The sequence below is a fragment of the Athene cunicularia genome, assembly GCF_003259725.1.
Source record: "Athene cunicularia isolate RWA chromosome 10 unlocalized genomic scaffold, athCun1 chr10_part1, whole genome shotgun sequence".
Lineage (NCBI taxonomy): Eukaryota > Metazoa > Chordata > Aves > Strigiformes > Strigidae > Athene > Athene cunicularia.
In genome coordinates, this window is record NW_020799112.1 from 22,405,836 (window position 1) to 22,423,438 (window position 17,603).

Sequence of the window (17,603 nt, forward strand, 5' to 3'; positions counted from 1 at the left end):
GCTTTTATTCCTGACAATATTATTCTTTTTTTTTAATAAAAAAATTCTTACCCAAACACAATATAGATCAGGAGACTTCTTCAGAGTATGTCACATAGCTTGCCATTTCCTAGGTACGCATTGCATTACTTTTATGTTGTGGTGGCCATGCTGCTTTGAAATTAAGGGTCTGATGAAAATGTTGAGAACTGGAATGCTCAGGACAGAAGCAAGAGTGGCAGATGTCATGAGGTAAAGGTTGGAGGTTAAGTCTGAACGAGATACAGACACGTGCCTTTTGGAATGGCTTGGTAGAAGTGAACTTAAGACTTCTTACTGGTGGTTTGTTTTTTTGTGGAGGGTGGTTGTTTGGTCATCTCCCCTCCCTCCCCCTTAACGAATCGAGGAACAGCGGAACCAAGAACCCTTCCGCCCTTTCTCTTGGAGGTGTCTGTGGGGGTCCTGCTGCGTTTCCAAAATCACTGCGAGGGAAGCAAGGAGGGTTGTCTTTGAGGTGAATGGAGGTAGTTGCTAATGGTGTTTGACAGCTGCTCTGAGAGCAGGGGCTGCCGGAGACGACCTTGGGGTCCCTGCAAGCCCCAGTGCTTGCGGGAGTCTGTGCGCGGGGCTCGCTTCAGCTGCTGGAAGCCCCAGCTCGCACTGTGCTTCCTCCCCTTCCCCTGGGCTCTCTGGAGTCCTTTCAGTCCTGGGTGTTCTCGGGCTAAGTGCGGGACTGGTCTAGTGTCACCTCTCGGAGAGTGTTGGTTTGGAGAAACTGCTTCTCACAAAACATAGCTCAGGTTTCCTGCACAGTGTTCCCCACTAAAACTCTCATAAATGTTTAGAACAGCGTCTTTGCCAAATTCAGGCTTATGCTGTGTAAGCCAGATATTCTGATAATCACAACGTTTTATGCAAAACAATAAACTCTTAACTGTTTGTCAAAGGCAAAAATAGCAAAACTTGAAAGAGTCTACAAGCAGATTTCCCCCTCAGCCTGTATCTCCTGCATCCTTTGTTTAAAGATCACTCCTTGTAAGGGTGTCTCACTTCAGCACGAGTTTCATATTAACAATTCTGATTTAAAGACTGTTCTATTGTAAGAGTAAGAATGAAGAAATTGAGCTCAGAGGAAACTTTATTTTTATGCCTCAACGTTTTGAATCATTAACAACTTTGTTGTTGGAACTGTGTGATGCATTTGTAAGAAATACTGAACACTTCTGGGCCCTCCTTTAGTTTGTGACGGGTGACTCTAACACCCTACTCTTTTCAATGCTCAAATTTAGTTAATCGGACAAGTAAAAGAAATTTCAGTTGTGATATGATGCCAAACCATTTATCTAGAAAAATGCATTTGGGGTTATTGCTTATTTTGTATATTGTGTATATATATCTAATTTTAGGTGAACTCTGGATTTTCTGCTAATCCCAGTACACTGCACATGAGAAGGGATTTAGTACGTTACCAAGAGCCATGTGAGTTAGCCTCATCTTTCACAAGTCCTCACACCAAAAGAACCAGCTTGGATGACACAGCGTCATCACAAAATGCTGTTTGTTCGTGGACGAGCGTGTCCAGGCTGTAGGGGGGAAGTGAGGAGAGCCCCGAGCAGCGCCCTCTGCGTGCCATCTGGTGGGCTGCCGTAGCCTCGAGGGCAACAATGTGGAGAGGTCCGTGCCCTGAGCGTGTGGCCGTGGGACAGCCCCGGCACCCCTGGGCGTGAGCGGGGTGTTGTTGGGAGCACCTGGGCGGGGAGCAGGGCTGCCCGGGGAGCCTGGGCTGAAGGTGACGCTGCAGGTTTGTTTCGGTATAAGGTTAACCTACAGCGGTTTCTGCCTCAGCATCATCTGACAGTTGAAACTTGAGCGCAGTTGGGCTGTAGACAACACCCAGGCGTTGTCCTGCCCCCGAGCCCTGCGGTGCCCCTTGGTGGCGGGGAGGCTGCTCCACGGAACCACCGGGGGTGAGGAAATCAGCCGCCTGTTTCCGAAGGCTGCTGGTTACATAGCGGTCCAAAACCACTGTCCGATTTTGCAGATAGGAGAAGCGAAGTGTCTGTAGGCAAGTGTGACGCGGGCGGGGTGCTGCGGTTGAGGCGGAAGGCAGCCGCCTGCCCGGGAGCCCTGGGCTCTCTGTACAGACAGTCGGGGCTTCGGCCTGAAACAAGGCTGAGCACAGTAGCAACCATGGAGAAACCACATTCTCATAAATCACCAACATCCATTTCAGTTCCACAGAGGAAATCCCAATAACGTGAGGCCAAACAATATATAACACGCTTGCTAAGTGTTGGGAACGTTCCTGCCCTTACTGCACGACAAGGGGACAGAAAGGGTAGGGCTCAACTACACCGTTGGGTTGTGGTGTTTAAAATGTCAGGATTTTTTATGTTCTGTGCATTAACCTAATCTGCTATCTCTTTTGTATGGGTTCAGGGTTTTTTTGACAATTATTCCATGTCTGTATGAATGTGTAATATAAATCTGGATTTCTAAGTATGTGCTAAAACTTAATGTCACACTATAAACTCTTAGTTTTTATCAATTATGTTTATATCGTGTAATAGAAGAGACGTTGCGTTGCAAACTAAACAAAGGATGAGGATTTTTGTTTAGAGTATAATTATGAATCGATTCTTTCAGATGTTTTAAACCGCAATGGTTATGTGTTTGTAGAGGCTCACAGCCAAACTTGTTCTGCCTTTCTGAATTACACTATAATATATTGTCCGAATACTGATTTTTAAAAGTCAGCATTTTTTTTGAGCTGTAAGACCCTCACTGACAGCCTGGTAAATTCTTATAAATGCCAAGAGCCGTATGTGTGGGTAATAGGTTGTTAGCCTGGTATATTAACAGCTGAGTTACTAACAGAGTCTAATTTTACTTCTCTCTGTATATTCTGCAGTCTAGTCTGCTCCGTTCAGATATGGGGCTTGGAAGTCCAGGTCAGCTGTCATCCTCGGGAAAGCCTGGAACACCCTACTACCCGTTTTCTGCCACAAATCAACGCCGAAGACCACTTCATGACTCACCAGCTCTTGGTGAGTAACACAGTTTTTAAACTTCTGTTCATGATGCATTTCTGCAGACTTTATTATTTTCTTTGACAGTTCATTTTATATACTAGAGATTGCTCCGTACTGAAATTCAAATTACAGAAAACTGCTATATAAGAGATAAACTGGAATTATTAACTTTTTTTTTTTTTGAGATGCTAGTTTGGATTCAACACTGGTCAGTATTGCTTATAAAACAAACAAGAAACTCCAATAAAACCCTTAATTGCAAAAGCAATAATGACAGATGGATAGGAGCTGATGACCAGCTGAGTGCCCTTAACCCATGCCATCATTAACTCCTGGAAATGCCTGACCTTGAGGTCATTACCATTATTTAGTGGAGGAAAGACACAAAGGGGAAACAATTATCCTTTTATATGCTAAAAGTAACTTTATTCAGGGCAATATATAGTTCATTGTAATTGGTTCAACATGCCTTTAAAGTTCTTAGCAGTTGGATACTAGGAGTTTATCCTAAAATAATGCAGACAGGAACTTGCTTGAAAATTGTTATAATCCTATGACAGTATTAGTATTTTATTCTGGAGATACTTAGAGATAAATGGAGTTTTCCTAGTCGGTCATGGTCAGTGGTAATATTTCACAGCTCTCAAGCCTTTTGGTTGCATTAGGGAATCAGGAAGGAGCCAGCTGTTGTATCGTTTCTGCTGTAAGACTGTTGCCAATAATTGGGTGTGCAAGGTTTTTTAAAAAATCTTTCTGGTATAAAAAGAGAGACTGCAACCTGACGTCCCAGTTTAAAAGCTACCATATTAAATGTTAGCATGTTAGGTCATTAGAGGTTTGGGGTTTTGATGTCACTCATTCTGTACAGCACTTCTGTTCTGTAATGAAATCTTGGGGTTTGGAACCATACGATTTAAACCATACTCTACCCAAAAGATAAGATTTCATCAACTGCAGATTGTTTCTTGAAATAACTTTAGTATTAACTAGAACTGCAAACTCCTTGAGCATTAAAATGGTCCTGAATAGGCTTGAAATTGATTTTTAAATCTTTAATTATAAAAATATTATTTTGGAACTTCACCTATATGTGTGTGTATGTGTATGTATTATTTTAAAATACCGTTCGTGCTCAACTCTTTAACCTGTTGTCAAGACAACTGCCTTTTAGCCTGGTCTTGTCTTTCTTTACAAATACTTTTATAAGTATTAGTGTTCCTCTGAACATGAGAATCAAACGCAGGAGTTCTTCAGATCTTTTTCAGAAGAACAACAATTTGAGGAAAGTTCAGTTAAATTGCTTCTGCTTGGAAGGTTGTTTGAACTTTAATAGAAGAGATTGGGGGGTTTATTGTTGACATTATTATTATTATTAGGCTGTAGCTCCCATTGAATTGGTTTTAGTGAGAAACTACTCTGATAGTAACCTGCTGTAGTTGTGAGTAACAGAGGGGCTGTTTGATCATGGAGTGTGGTACCGATGTAGGCAGAAAGGTTGTGGTATGAAGCAGTCACAGAGGGACAGTCCTAAATGAGATTGTCCAATTTCTATTAAATACTTGAATATATGAATCAGTTTCGTGTGCAAACTGTATAGAGTTTGATAAGATCCAGATATTATTAATTTAAATGAAGCTAAGTGTGGTGTTTTCAAAGTAGTACTCCTATTTAATTTTTTTTCTGTGAAAGAGAAGCTCAAGAGTATAAACCAGTTCAAACTGGTAACGGTGCGATATTCCTCCTCCTGTCAGAGCTGAATCTGGGGGACTGTAACCTGGGACATGGCAGGTGGTGGTTACAAACTTATGGAAATGTTTTTCCAGAAATGCCGGGAAAATGAAGTGCACTTGTTATCTCGAGTCTTGTTTCCAATAGCTTGAGAAAGAACATCTGAAATATTTTTATTTTTTTAATGGTCTAGTTCAATGTTACAAAACTGCTGCCTGAGAATTTAAAGCAAAGTTGAATTATGGCCGTTTTATCCCTGTGAAGAAGTTGCCTGACCAAGGCTTTAACAAACTTTCTTTAAATTTGCTACTGAAGTTCATGGAAACCTTTCAGGTGACACTGAGTGCAGGGTAAATATCTCTTCCCGAAGTCCTTTGATTGTCTTCTGAACATGCCCTTGGGGAACAGTCAAAGATATCCAGCAGATATCCTCACCCTATCGCACCCTTATTGTATCATAATCATATAATAAAATCGTGATTAAATGTTTTGAATGAAAATAGAAAAATACGAATTTTGTTTTTTAATTGAAGACTCAATCGATCAACTGTAGAGTTGGTTATCTCACCAGATGCTTGTCCTCAGAACATCAGTTAACTTTTAATTTGCATGTATACTCTTCAGATTAATTTTATTAGCCGCTGCCTAAACTGGTTCAGATTCTTGATGTAGGTAGTGAAACTGCTGGGTGCTTTTGTGATGTTACAGGAATTATTGGTAGAAGGAAGCAGGTGTCATACTTCCAACTTGACTATTGCATGCAAATTTGAGTTACAGTGCCTTTATTACTTCGGAAAAGTAATTAGGTCATTTGGGTTTCTGTTTATTTACATCCTTGGCACAGTGTAAAAGCTATAGAAATTTAGATCGTGTTAATATTTTTAGAGTATAAATCATACTTGAACATGTCAAATTTCTTTTTGCTGGTTCTATCCTTACTCCGAAGTGCAGAAGGGGAAAGCACTTCTCTAGCTCATCAGTTCCGTTTTCCCCCTTTATATATCTCAGTCTGGATTTCTTGGCAAGGTAGCAGGGCATCAGTGTACCCTTTGGCGTTAGTGTTCTTTGGGGTAACTACCTTCCCTATGGAAAGAACTGAAAGTATTTAGCAAAGCTTTGTTTTGGAGAAGAACATCAGTACGTTACATTCTTGTGTTGATGTGAAAGACATTTCATTGGTATAGAATAAAAAAATGCATGAAACTGCAAAATAAGAAATGCATCATGGAAAGAAAAAAGCGTATAGTGTGGCTATTCTTTTTCACCTGTAAAGCAGATACTTGATGAAACGTTGTTTTTCTGTGTACAGATCCTCTGCAGACAAAGAAAGTAAGAAAGGTGCCCCCTGGCTTGCCTTCTTCTGTAAGTACCGCATTCTTTCCTTGTAGTAAACAAGTGGGGCTTCAATCGCCATCTCTTTACCTGGCAGAGAGCGAACGTACGGAGCTGAGCGTGAGGAGGGCTGCCCACCGGCCGGAGTGCCGAGGCTAGGTAACTGGGAGTGGTTCTGGAGGGCTAAACACACATTTGATGTGGAATTTTTAGATTTCATAGCAGTCATTTGTAGCTCACTCATATGCTCCTACCCACTTGTCCCTGTCATTTGAATTCCTCTCTTGGGAAGAGAGCTGGGCCAGGAGCTGTCAAAGAAGATCTCCTGTACAGGTCTTTTGATGTTTAATTAGTCATTATGTTGCTGAACAGGAGGACAGACAGAGATTAATAGCTGAGAATCTTAGAAATTTACATTTGTAATAATCCCAGTGGAGCTGAAGACATTAAGATTCGGAGGACATGTACAGCTCAGCTTGCCTCAGTAGGACTGAGGTTATTAATATGCATAAATCACCGAGTCAGATGTTCATTGTGAAGCCCTGGTGGATTTTAAAGCCTTCATTAAGCCTTTCCTAACTTCAGCCTAGCATCAGGAAAGCTTTCAAGCAACTAGTTTGTTGATCCCTCTTTGCTTGAAAATTTATCCTTCGAGAATAAAGGGCTTTGATGAAAAAGGTTGGAAGGGTTTTGGTGGAAAAATCATTAATGGCTGTGATAATCTAATGCTGTAGGGGTGTTTTGTGGTATTAAATATGCTTTATTCTTAAAAGGAAGAAAATTGTTTATAAATGAATCTGCATTTAAAAATCTGCGTGAAGTGAAAAATCCCCGGTGAAGCGAAGGACAGAATTATGTTTTCCCCTGCTCGGAACAAACCGGCGGGGAGGGGGAAGCCCCGCTGCCTTGCGGGGTACATCTCTTTGTTGTGTAAATGGCTCTCGGGCTTTTATTTGGCAGCGCTTAACACATGGGCGCAGGTGCACGGGGCTGAGCCGTAACTCGGGGCCCGACGGGCTGAACGGAACCTTCTGCGGGGCGGCAGCGCGGGCTGAGCGCCGCGTCGCGGAGGGGGCTGCCCTGCTCGCGAACGGGGCTGCGACCCCAAACCTGCCCGGGACTGAGCCTGGGCCTGAGCCTGGGCCTGAACGTGGGCCTGAACCTGCGCCTACCTGGGCCCGGGCTGCAGCTGCGGGTGCGCTCAAACGCTTTTGCTTGCATAAGCACTTGGGCCCCACTAGAGGCTGAAGAGCTGCTTGATAAACAAAATGAACACAATGCCTCAAATCATTATTCCCAAGGCCAGGAATATTCTTCTTCTTTCCCCCGCCACACGCCCCCTCCCCGGCTTTTTATAACAGTTGTGTGTTATGTAGGGTGGCTTTACAGTCTAGCAGATGATTTCTGCTAGATTAACAAAAATATATTTAAGATGTCAGAGGAGCTAAAACACATAGCAGTGCAATTTTCATGTAATTTATTGCTGTAATTCTAGGCGAGTAATGAAGCTTACGTTACATGTTTAATATTTAGTAGCGTCAGCCAGGTAAAGAGATCATTTTAGAGAGTGAAAAATTTCTCTCATTTCTCTTGCCAGGCTTTAATTGTAGGAAGCCGTATTTTTCAAATGGAGTGGAGACAACACAATGCAGATGAATTTTATTTGTATTAACGCCGTACCAGTGATCCGCACAGTGAAGTGTGGTCACCGTGAAGGATCAATGGCTGCGGTGCTGCAGCTTTTAAGCAGTTTTTCGCTTCCAGTGATGAGCAGAGCCTTGACATAAAATGACATATTTTTTAAAAAAGTGATATATTATGGGTTTTGAAGATGACGAAAAATTAAATTTCAGTGTGCATCGTAGGAAATCTAAATTGAATAGATAATTATGTAAGTTGTCTCTATTTTAAATATACCTTGGTAAAAAGTCAGAATGCATTGCGGGAAAGATAAAAGTTGAAATAGCTGATAGGTGGTGCAGAGAAGTTTAATTACGATATGGAAAGTCACAAGAAAGATGATATTTAATGTTACTGCACAAACCTGTATTTTTTCAGTTTATAAAAGTTTTTTTTCTGCAATATTTTTAAGCTAATATAGGGCTACCATGTCACAGATACTCAGCAGTAATTTGATTTCCCAGATAACCAATAATCTTTTAAAAAAGAATGATTTTTTTTTTTTAATCTTCCTCTAGTTTGTTTCTTTTCCCCTTGGATTGGTATGGTATTTTCTGAAATTACTTGCTTTGAGGTTTATTTTTCTTCATGTATTCTTGTCAGGGCCTAAAGTAAAAATAACTACAGAGAAAAGTGCTAATGAATTGCTTAGTTCCTCTCTGGAATGCAGCTTAATCTGAACTTGTCCTTTTACTGTAAAAATGAAATGCACCAGGCAAATGCGTTTTTAAGTTTTCCTGTCGTAAGTTGCTAAGTGGTGAGTCATTGCCCAAAACATTTTGAATGTTGACATGCAAGCATTTATGTTAAACTACAACTACTAAATTTAAAGCCTTGTTGGGAGGATGGAAACTAAAAGACCAGTGGTTTATTTTTTTCCTCACTGTTAGCTCAAGCCAGGCATGAGTGAACAGAAAGATTATGATGTGCTGTTATATTACAGCGGGGGGGAATACTGTTCAGTGAGTTACGTTATCCCCGGGGATTCAGAATTGTTGTGTTTCTGAGAATTTTTCTGATTGTGGGAGTTAGCTTAACTAAGCCAAGAAACTAATAACATCATGTGACTTGAAACCGGTTGTAACTAACGGTGGGACTGAGTTAGAAAGGGCAGTGTCAGGCTTTCAAAGAGCTGTTCAGTCCGCTGAGGGGGAAGATGGAAAGGAAGGCTCACTCTGGGGAGTGCACGGGCAGATCGCCGTCGCTCGCTCTGGGGAGTGCACGGGCAGATCTCACTCTGGGGAGCGCACGGGCAGATCGCCGTCGCTCCCTCTGGGGAGTGCACGGGCAGATCGCCGTCGCTCCCTCTGGGGAGTGCACGGGCAGATCGCCATCTCATTACAGATGGGCTATGAGCAGAAACATACCCTTTACATGTGTCGTCAAAAAACTTTCAAAAGAATATTTATGACTAGTACGATAATCAGTAGCTAGCATGAGGTCACAATTCTAAGAAGAACAGTGTGGGTATCTATCATCATTATTTTGCCATTCAGTTAGTTTCATATCAGATAAACAACCTCAACCGTGTGGCTGTTGGGTTTGGTTACGGATCAGCTGTGCCACACAGGCACAAACATCCGATTGTTTTCTGTAGAGTGCCATTTCTAGTAACTGGTTTGAGTGGTTTAGACTTCCCACAGTACCCGAGACTATTGGTTAATGTTAAAGTTTAGATTTCCACTTGTTTAATAAGAGATTGTCAAACAAGTATTTTCTTATACGAGAGATCTCCTGAATTCGAACTCCTTACGTTTTTCAATACATTTAAGAATTTATAGCTTGGTTATAGGAGTTCCTCACGTATCGCCCTCTGTAGTATGTGTAGAGTCCATGGGTGCTAATTTATTGCTAGAATTCGTTATGAAGCAAAGCTAATGAAAACTTGATTTCCGTGCATAGAACTACCTCCCAAACATTTAAGGCACTTTTCTTTTTGGTATCATGATCGTCTTTCAAGTCTGAGCTTGAGAAGTACAAGAGATGCCTCACAAAGGCACTAATGGTACCGGAAGAAAAATAATCGCTCTTACTCCTTTGTGTGCTCCCTGCTCCCTCCAGCCATCCCGAAGGGTAAAAGGAGATTATTTGAAATGGTGGAGTGGAAGATATCCAGTCCTCTGAATGTTCATCTGAAACCCAGTTTTTGACACTTTAACGTTTAGAATCTTTTAGAAATAATAAAACATTCACCACACTGAGTGGATTCTCTTTAGAGAATTATCCTCAGTATTAGCAAGTTCAATGTGTATTGAAGTAAAGCAACATCCTTGGAATATTTTATGAAGTCTGTGGCTCTGAATAAAAACGTTGGAGCATCCTGGGTAGATACTTGGTGTGATGTTTAACGGAGGCAATGTTGTGTTTAACTGACTTTCTAGAGGGACTTTCTTTTTTATACGATTTTTTTTTTTTCCCCCCCACTGGCCAGGGATGGTGTCAATGTGAAAAGTGGCGTTTAGTGTGTTCAGAGCTGTTGTGCATTGCATCCTGCGGTCAAGGATGCATTCAGCTGTCACTTGTCTTCAGTATTTAAGACTCTCGCAGACAGCAGTAACCTCTAATTCTGTGCTGTGTGTTAGAAGGCAATTTTGAATAACAAAGCTGAGCAAATAAATGCAACAGAGAACTTGTGACTTCCTCCTCACGCCGCAGTGTTCCGCCTTCCCTTCTGCCTGATGCTCGCTCTCTAGTCACTGATTCCAGGGGTGAAGTTTCCAGGGACTTGCTCTGTGCTCCTTTTTAAGAGCCCTGTTTATCTGTGAACTTGAACAAAAAACAAATATATAAAACATCCAACCCCCAAATTATGTTACAGACCAAGTAAAAGCTTGAAGAAAAAAATGTTTCTTATGTATATTAAGAAAAATACCTGTTTTTCTGTGTAGATCACTGGAGTTTTTTTTCAACGTGGCCTTTACTTGAAATCCCTCTGGAAACAGCAGTAAGCTCAGATTTTAACGTCCTACCTGCTCTCTGCTGAACGGGAACATTTAGCTGTCATTCAAAGTCCTGCTGTGGGAGGGGAGACCAAGTTCTCAGTGAATTAGGGAAAAGGTACTGCAGTAACCCTCTCAACAGCATTTTAAAAAATTGCAGTCAGATCTTTTTTCCCAAACTAACTGTCCTGTCATCTGACTGCAGTGAACTATTGTGAGGTTTTATCTGTGAAAACCCTGCATGTGCATATATGAGGGATAGATAATGATGTCACATTATTTCTGTGTTTGGATTTACTGAAGATACTTCATTTTGGATGTTTTCACAATATATCAAAATTAGCATATTAGATGCTCTTAAATTAGAGAGTAGATCTGCATAAAAGAACCTTAAATCTGTGCATAGTTCTGAGGCCGTTATCTGAAAAATAACATGACTGAATTGCAGCTTGTGTAATTTAGGGAGAAGTTCTGTGGAATTGCCGCAACTTCTGCTTTACCTCAAAGATTAATGTGTCCGCTGCCATAAATTAGTGTGGTGTTTGATAACAATAGATAAGGATGAAAGCTTTTTTGAAGACTTATTTCTTAATATCTTTTCCGTGATAATGCTTGTGGCTTTGGTGGGAAGGCTTTTATCATCCCTGAGGTCAGCTGGGAGAATAGTGAGCAGCGTCGTGTTCCTCGACCTTTACACGCCGTTGGGCCGAGACGTTCCCGTTCAGGTCTTGCTCTGCCCAAGCCTTGGGCGGGCTGTTTGCCTGGGACCAGGCCCTTTATCAGAAACGGGCAGTACAAAAATGCTGGCTTTTGGAAAACAGTGGCACTGAAATTAAAGCGCTGCATAATCTTCCAATGAAATTTCAGGTGAAGATACGTCGTGACAAAGAAATTGAGTTACTCTTGGTTTAGTGCTGCAGAGTTTTTTGTGATAGCAAGACTTGTAAAGGAAGCGAGTTGTACAGGCTTGGAGATTTAGTGATGGATTTCATGCCACTTGCACTGATAGCTAGGATGAGTTGTGAGTGTTTTTTCTTTCCGTAGGGAAGTTGTAGGCGTGTTTTTAATGCGATGACCGCACAGCCTCTTTGCCTTCGGACGGCGTTCGGTTTGCAAAGCAGTTGTTCTCAGCAGCAAGGTGGAGTTCAGAAGAAGGGGAGAGATGCAAGGAGATGCATGCTGAGGCACAGCTAGCTCTCTGCCTTTCGACATGCGATCTTCGACAGCTTCTCTGGCACGGAATTACTTCACAAATTCCAGAGTGTGTGTGTCTGGATCCATCGGGCTGGGCTCACGTTTTGGCTCGGGAGCCACCTGCAGGGAGCTCACACAAGTGCAGGTGTAGCCGCGCGGTTTAGGTGAGGGGAGAAAGTGGAAAAGACACTTGAGTAATGAAATAAAAGTTAAATGATACTAAGGTTGGGCCAGTAGAGGGACCCCTTAATCACTTTTTAATTTTTCCAATTTTCTTGGTTGTATTGATGTGAAAAGATTTGTCATCGAGGTACCTTCTGCAAGTTTCCGTCACGCTGCCTCGCTGAGTCATCTCAGGTTTTAAATATCTTTTCACGTCTGTACACGTTTTTAGGTCGGATAGGTTTTTAGCACATTTTGCGACGATTACCTGACTTCTGATGGGATAACCTATTGCTTCAGGATAATAAACATTTTTATTTACTTTTTAATGTAGATGCGCACAAAGGCCTTCATATAGAGGCTTTCAAAGCTTAAGTGCTTAATATTTTCAGCAAAATAATAAAACGTTCTTCATTTAAGCAATATCCCATCAAAGTTGTACTTGAAAGATCTTGAAACAAATTTTAAAACTTCCTCAAATCGTTTTGTGTTTGATTCTGAAGAATGTGATACACACCTTTTTTTTCCCTCATTCTTTCCATTCTAGTAAAATATCTATGTAAAAACTTAAACATCTGAAATTCAATGTTATTTGAAAAACTACTGAAAGATAAACTTCCTAGCTGTAGTTTCCAATTAATTAAAAAAAAAAAAAAAGTATTTTTTACCCATATCTGTCATAGGTAATGGGTGTTTTATGCAAACAAAAACCCCCCAACAACCATCCTCCAGACCCTGCAAAAAACTTGTAGTATTGCTAGGTAAAAGTAACGGATAGCAGTTAATATCAGTTTAATGAGTATTTATTGTCTATTCTTTATCCTTCAAACTGTTCCCTTCTCCCTGGTAATAGTAACATGAATGATAAATGTGAAGTTAGACAAACCTTTTGAACAGAAAACCCACTAAACTCTTTTAGCTCGTGCATAGATCAGTGAATTAATTTGCTTAAAACATCTTCCTTTGGATATTTGGGGGTTTTGCCGATCAGATTTAGTCCACTGGGTTATTTTGTCTCCATGCGGTTAGGCTGCAGTCTCTGCTGAGCAGCATACGGAGCTAACGTTGGTTAACAGCAGAAGCCTGTACTTCCAGGGCTTTAAAATCAATTAACATTTACTTAACTGACGAGTTAAATAGAGGACAGTATAGTAAGTGACATGTTTTCCCCTAAACCAGCCACGTTTGTTTCTTAAGCTTTGAAATCTTGTCTCTAACAGCTAATTATTCATGATGTTCGAGGCATCCTTTATGGACAGTCCTAACTCTGGCCTTGATAGAGTTCATCATAAATATTTGGGTTTAAAATAGGTTTTGTTGGGAGTCCTAGATGCCTAGATTTTTTTTTTTTCTGAATTGTTGCAAGAAAAGCAGCTTGAAGTTACTGTGTATGTTGGAATTGGCAACAGGTTGTTCAGTATTGGACATATTTTCTATGAATTTGTCTATTATCCTCTATTCTTAATTCCTTGCCTTTATTTCAACGGGGCATCGGCGGGGGTCCGTCCCTCTGTTCAGGTTCCAGCCTTCTTGGAACTGGTAAGAACTTAATCACTTGTGAAACTTCTGTTCGTCTGTCGAATGTGGTTGAAGTTGATAGTATGTTCCAACCTTGAACAGAGTGGGGAGGAAAGGAGAGGCCTCTCGGGCAGTTGCCTTCACCTTGTTTCCCAACATGGGAGGTTAACCTGGCCCCAGAGCAATTCAGTGGTAGTCTGGAGGAGCAGCAGAATTGGTGTCCCCGTCAGAAGCACGTTTGGGCTCTTACCGTGTTAGCATCAGTTCAGCGGGATTGAAGCCAACTCTCCACAAGGAAATTCGTGTTACTTGGGTTTACACAACACAGTTGGTTTTGTGAGTGAAAAAGGAACTTTTAATTTCCAGTTGCACATAATTAGTTGTAACAGGTTTTGCTGCTTGGTGTGTTTGAATAGACCCGTTTCAAATCACAAAGCTGTGACGAAAAGCAACAACCTTCTTAAAGTATTTCGGTTTGTTGTGGAATACATTTGACCAGCGGATGGCTCTCGTCCAGTGAGAGAGTTATATAATTATCTTTCACATTGTATAATTTTCAGTGATCTGGAGAAAGTCTCTTTGTTGTTGATAAATTCAAATGCTGGGTTCCATATGCTTATTGTGTCCTTGCTTTGTGACTGACAAGTTGGACAAAACCCTATTTCGCATAGAAGTTTGTTTTTAGGGAGAACACGTAGGCCATTCACAAATTTTCTCTGTGTTAAAATGATCTTTGAAAATATTCTCCTGCAGGTAGCTCGTTTTATTATTAGGTCAGTATTTCGCTCTGCATCAGCTTTCATAATCTCTTTACATACTTTAGAAACAGGCAGTTTATTCTTTTTGACACACAGCACAGGGTCATGAGTGGAAACAATTCGGGCTACAAAGTGCATGTCAGTTCAGTGCTCCTCTGCTGACGGCATGTCTGTCTGAAATCAAGTTTAAAAAATTGGCCCTGTCTCCAGCTGACTTGTTTTGTCAGGCTGAGTCATAAGATTAACCCTTGACTTGTCACCAAGGAAAAATGGAGTAAACAACTGTACCCAGTACAGTATCACTGATCCAGCTATGATTCATTTCACTGTAACATGATTCTCTTAAGAAAACAAATTTCAGAGCAGCTGTTACTTGGCTTAAATGGGGATTATAAAAATTGCAACCACAAAACAAAAACTTACTTTGGACTTCAGGAGCTTTTGGAATAGTTATCTGGTGGTAGTTCCTGCAAAAACAGAGCTGTTGGTAGCAACATCACAATTTTTTGAGCAGTCTTTTGAATTCTTCCATTTTAGGTTTATTTTTTATCTGTTCTGGTGAAAGTAAACTTCTGTGGGTTAAAGTTTGATACGCTTGGTGGAATTATGGCTTGATCCTGTAAGGTGAATCAACGTAGCAAGTACGCTGTGAGATGCAATGTTCTCGGGTGGCAAATGTAAAGCAGATGCAGTGATAAAATTCAAGTATTGTGCAGTAAGATTTTATTCCCACTGATGTAACTGGGGGTAGGACAACTAACTCCCTTTTCAGTCAAGTGAAATTGTTATCCTTTTGATTTGTGGGGAAGTAACGCAGGAGCAAATTCATTTATTGACTCATTATGGAGGTACCAGTCTTCAAACTACTTTGTCTACCGGCGGCACTTGCAGCGGCGTTGCTCAGTTTTATTGATCCTATCGCTGCCGCTGCCTTGCCCATGTGACGGTGAACAACGTCAGTGATTTCCTTGTGCTGAGAAACGTTAACTGCGGTAGTAAGCATCACCAGTTAATGACCAGTATAGCTTCCATTACAGTCGCTCTGTACAAGTACAGGGCAGTTGCAATGCAGAGAAACCTCCCTCCCAGTGCCACATAGCAGAGTTACTTTTTTCTGCCGCATGTTTTAACATTTTTCCAATTGCCTGTAGTAGGGGTGGGTAATGCTTATGACTCGGGAGGGGGCTTGATCATGCTCTTTGTCTCAAATATAGAATTGAAAACTGAGCACGTGTGCGTGGAGGCACAGTAGCAGTTTCAACGATGATGGTAGTCTTTACATCAAAGATCTGACTCAGTTACCCTGGAAGTACTTTAAATGATTTAAAAGTTTGTGTTCTTGAATGATGGCACAAAAAAAGGGTTCTCTTGCTTCTTCAACCCTTGCAAGCTGAAAGCGCCTTTTCCAGTGGTTAGGGTTTTTCCCAAGTTATACATTAGTCTGAATTACTGATTTGAGTCCAGTCAGCTCTGAGTAGCACACGCAAAGATCTGAGGATCTTTTAGCATATCTCATCCATAGAGTCTTGAACGCGAGTGAGGAGCTGTAAGGAATGGCATTGTTAGCTGCAAATCAAAGCTGCTTACAGACTCCCCGGGGGCTGAAATGGGCCTTTGTGGTCCCGAGGGGAAGGAGAAGCTGCAAGTCACTCTGCGGGTCTGGCAATTTAATAGTCTGAAGTATAGTGATGTTCTTTTTTGCAGCTGCTGCTGCTGCTAGGCCTTTTGTATTGGGGAAGAGCTCGGTCCCGGTATCATTAGCCTTACTGCATAGCTAAGTAGTGCTGGATGTGCGCTTCGACCTGCAGCGCAAATGCAAGTGCTCTGCAGCTCCTCTTAACTTGGGGATGTGTTTGCCCACGTACTCGGAGCACAGTGGTCTCCTCGTTGGTTGGAAGAGTTCACCAAAGATGGTTTGTGTCGGTGCGTGTATATTCTGTGCGTTTACGGACGCTGCAGTCGTTCTGTGCTGAGGTAATGGACGTTATTCGGAGAAGACACACCAAGGTTTTCATCTGACCTAGTGTTCGATTGGAGCCAGTTTGTCACCCGTGGGCACCTTTTTTTGTTCAGAAGGTTTCACTGGCACAGGAGGTGCTGCTTGGCAGAATGAACCAGATTACTGCGACTTGGTTTCTTTCCTTGTAAATTGCTGAATTGAGCTCTGTCCACTTTTTTCCTTATCCTGAAGTATTTTCCTGCTTTTGTCGGGAGGGAGGCAGGGAGAGTCCCCAGCGTTGGCAGCTGACGTAGAGAAGAAATAATGTGGGTTTGCTTTAAACTTTTTTTTTTTTCCTGGACTGAAATCCTTATCTGACTTACCAGGAGCTCAGTTAATAACCAACTGCATTCATATGTAGAAAATAAAAAAAATTATACCCCTCATTAAGAGTTAATGTTAGTTAATGCCACTGTTCAGTGAAGAGGGCAAAAAGACTTACCAGGCATAGATAATGTGCAAATATTAAGGGATTTTTCTGCTGGAGGCCGCAGGGTATTTGCTGTATTGTATAATTCACGTTTCTGTGGTGTGCCGGAGTTGTTGGGGTTCCCCCCTTTCTCTTCTTCCTTCTGATAGGGGCACAGCATTGCTTTTCTCATACAAAAATGTGTTATACAGTATAATACACTGAGGTACAATAAATGGTTCTGGGTTAATGCTCCCAAAGAACCATCCTACATTTTTATACCCGTTACCTTAAGGACGGATTTTGGATGATTCCATAAAATTAAAATATTGTTTTAATATTATTTTTTTTAAGCCCAGTGTCTCTGTAGGTGTTGTTGTCGTGTCAGACCCGATCATTGCCCAGCGCGCCCTGCTCAGCAGGCAGCCCGCGGCCTGGGCATGGCATGGGCACATGTTGGGGCACAGGAGGGCGTCTGTCCGTCCGTCCCTGCCCGCCGGGTGTCTGTCTGTCTCTGCCCGCTGGGGTGTCCCCGCTGGGTGTCTGTCTGTCTGTCCCTCCCTGCCCGCCGGGTGTCTGTCTGTCCCTCTCTGCCTGCAGGGTGTCTGTCCGTCCTTCCCTGCCTGTGGGGTGTCTGTCTGTCTCTGCCCGCCGGGGTGTCCCCACCGGGTGTCTGTCTGTCTGTCTGTCCGTCCCTGCCAGCCGGGTGTCTGTCTGTCTGTCCGTCCGGCCCTGCCCGCCGGGTGTCTGTCTGTCTGTCTGTCCCTCCCTGCCCGCCGGGTGTCCGTCCATCCGTCTGTCCCTGCCCGCCGGGTGTCTGTCCATCCGTCCGTCCGTCCCCGCCCGCCGGGTGTCTGTCCGTCCCTGCCCGCC

At 42.2% G+C, this 17,603-nt stretch overlaps 1 protein-coding gene across 6 annotated transcripts in view; it reads left to right on the forward strand.

The window, feature by feature from the left end:
* TCF12 (transcription factor 12) overlaps window positions 1-17,603 on the forward strand; it is a 169,803-nt gene that overhangs the window by 110,431 nt on the left and 41,769 nt on the right. For all 6 annotated transcript variants that reach the window (XM_026855652.1, XM_026855653.1, XM_026855654.1 and 3 more), the window contains exons 7-8: window positions 2,891-3,026; window positions 6,049-6,101. In XM_026855652.1, coding sequence (XP_026711453.1) covers window positions 2,891-3,026; window positions 6,049-6,101 — 189 coding nt within the window. The remainder of the gene's footprint in view (window positions 1-2,890; window positions 3,027-6,048; window positions 6,102-17,603) is intronic.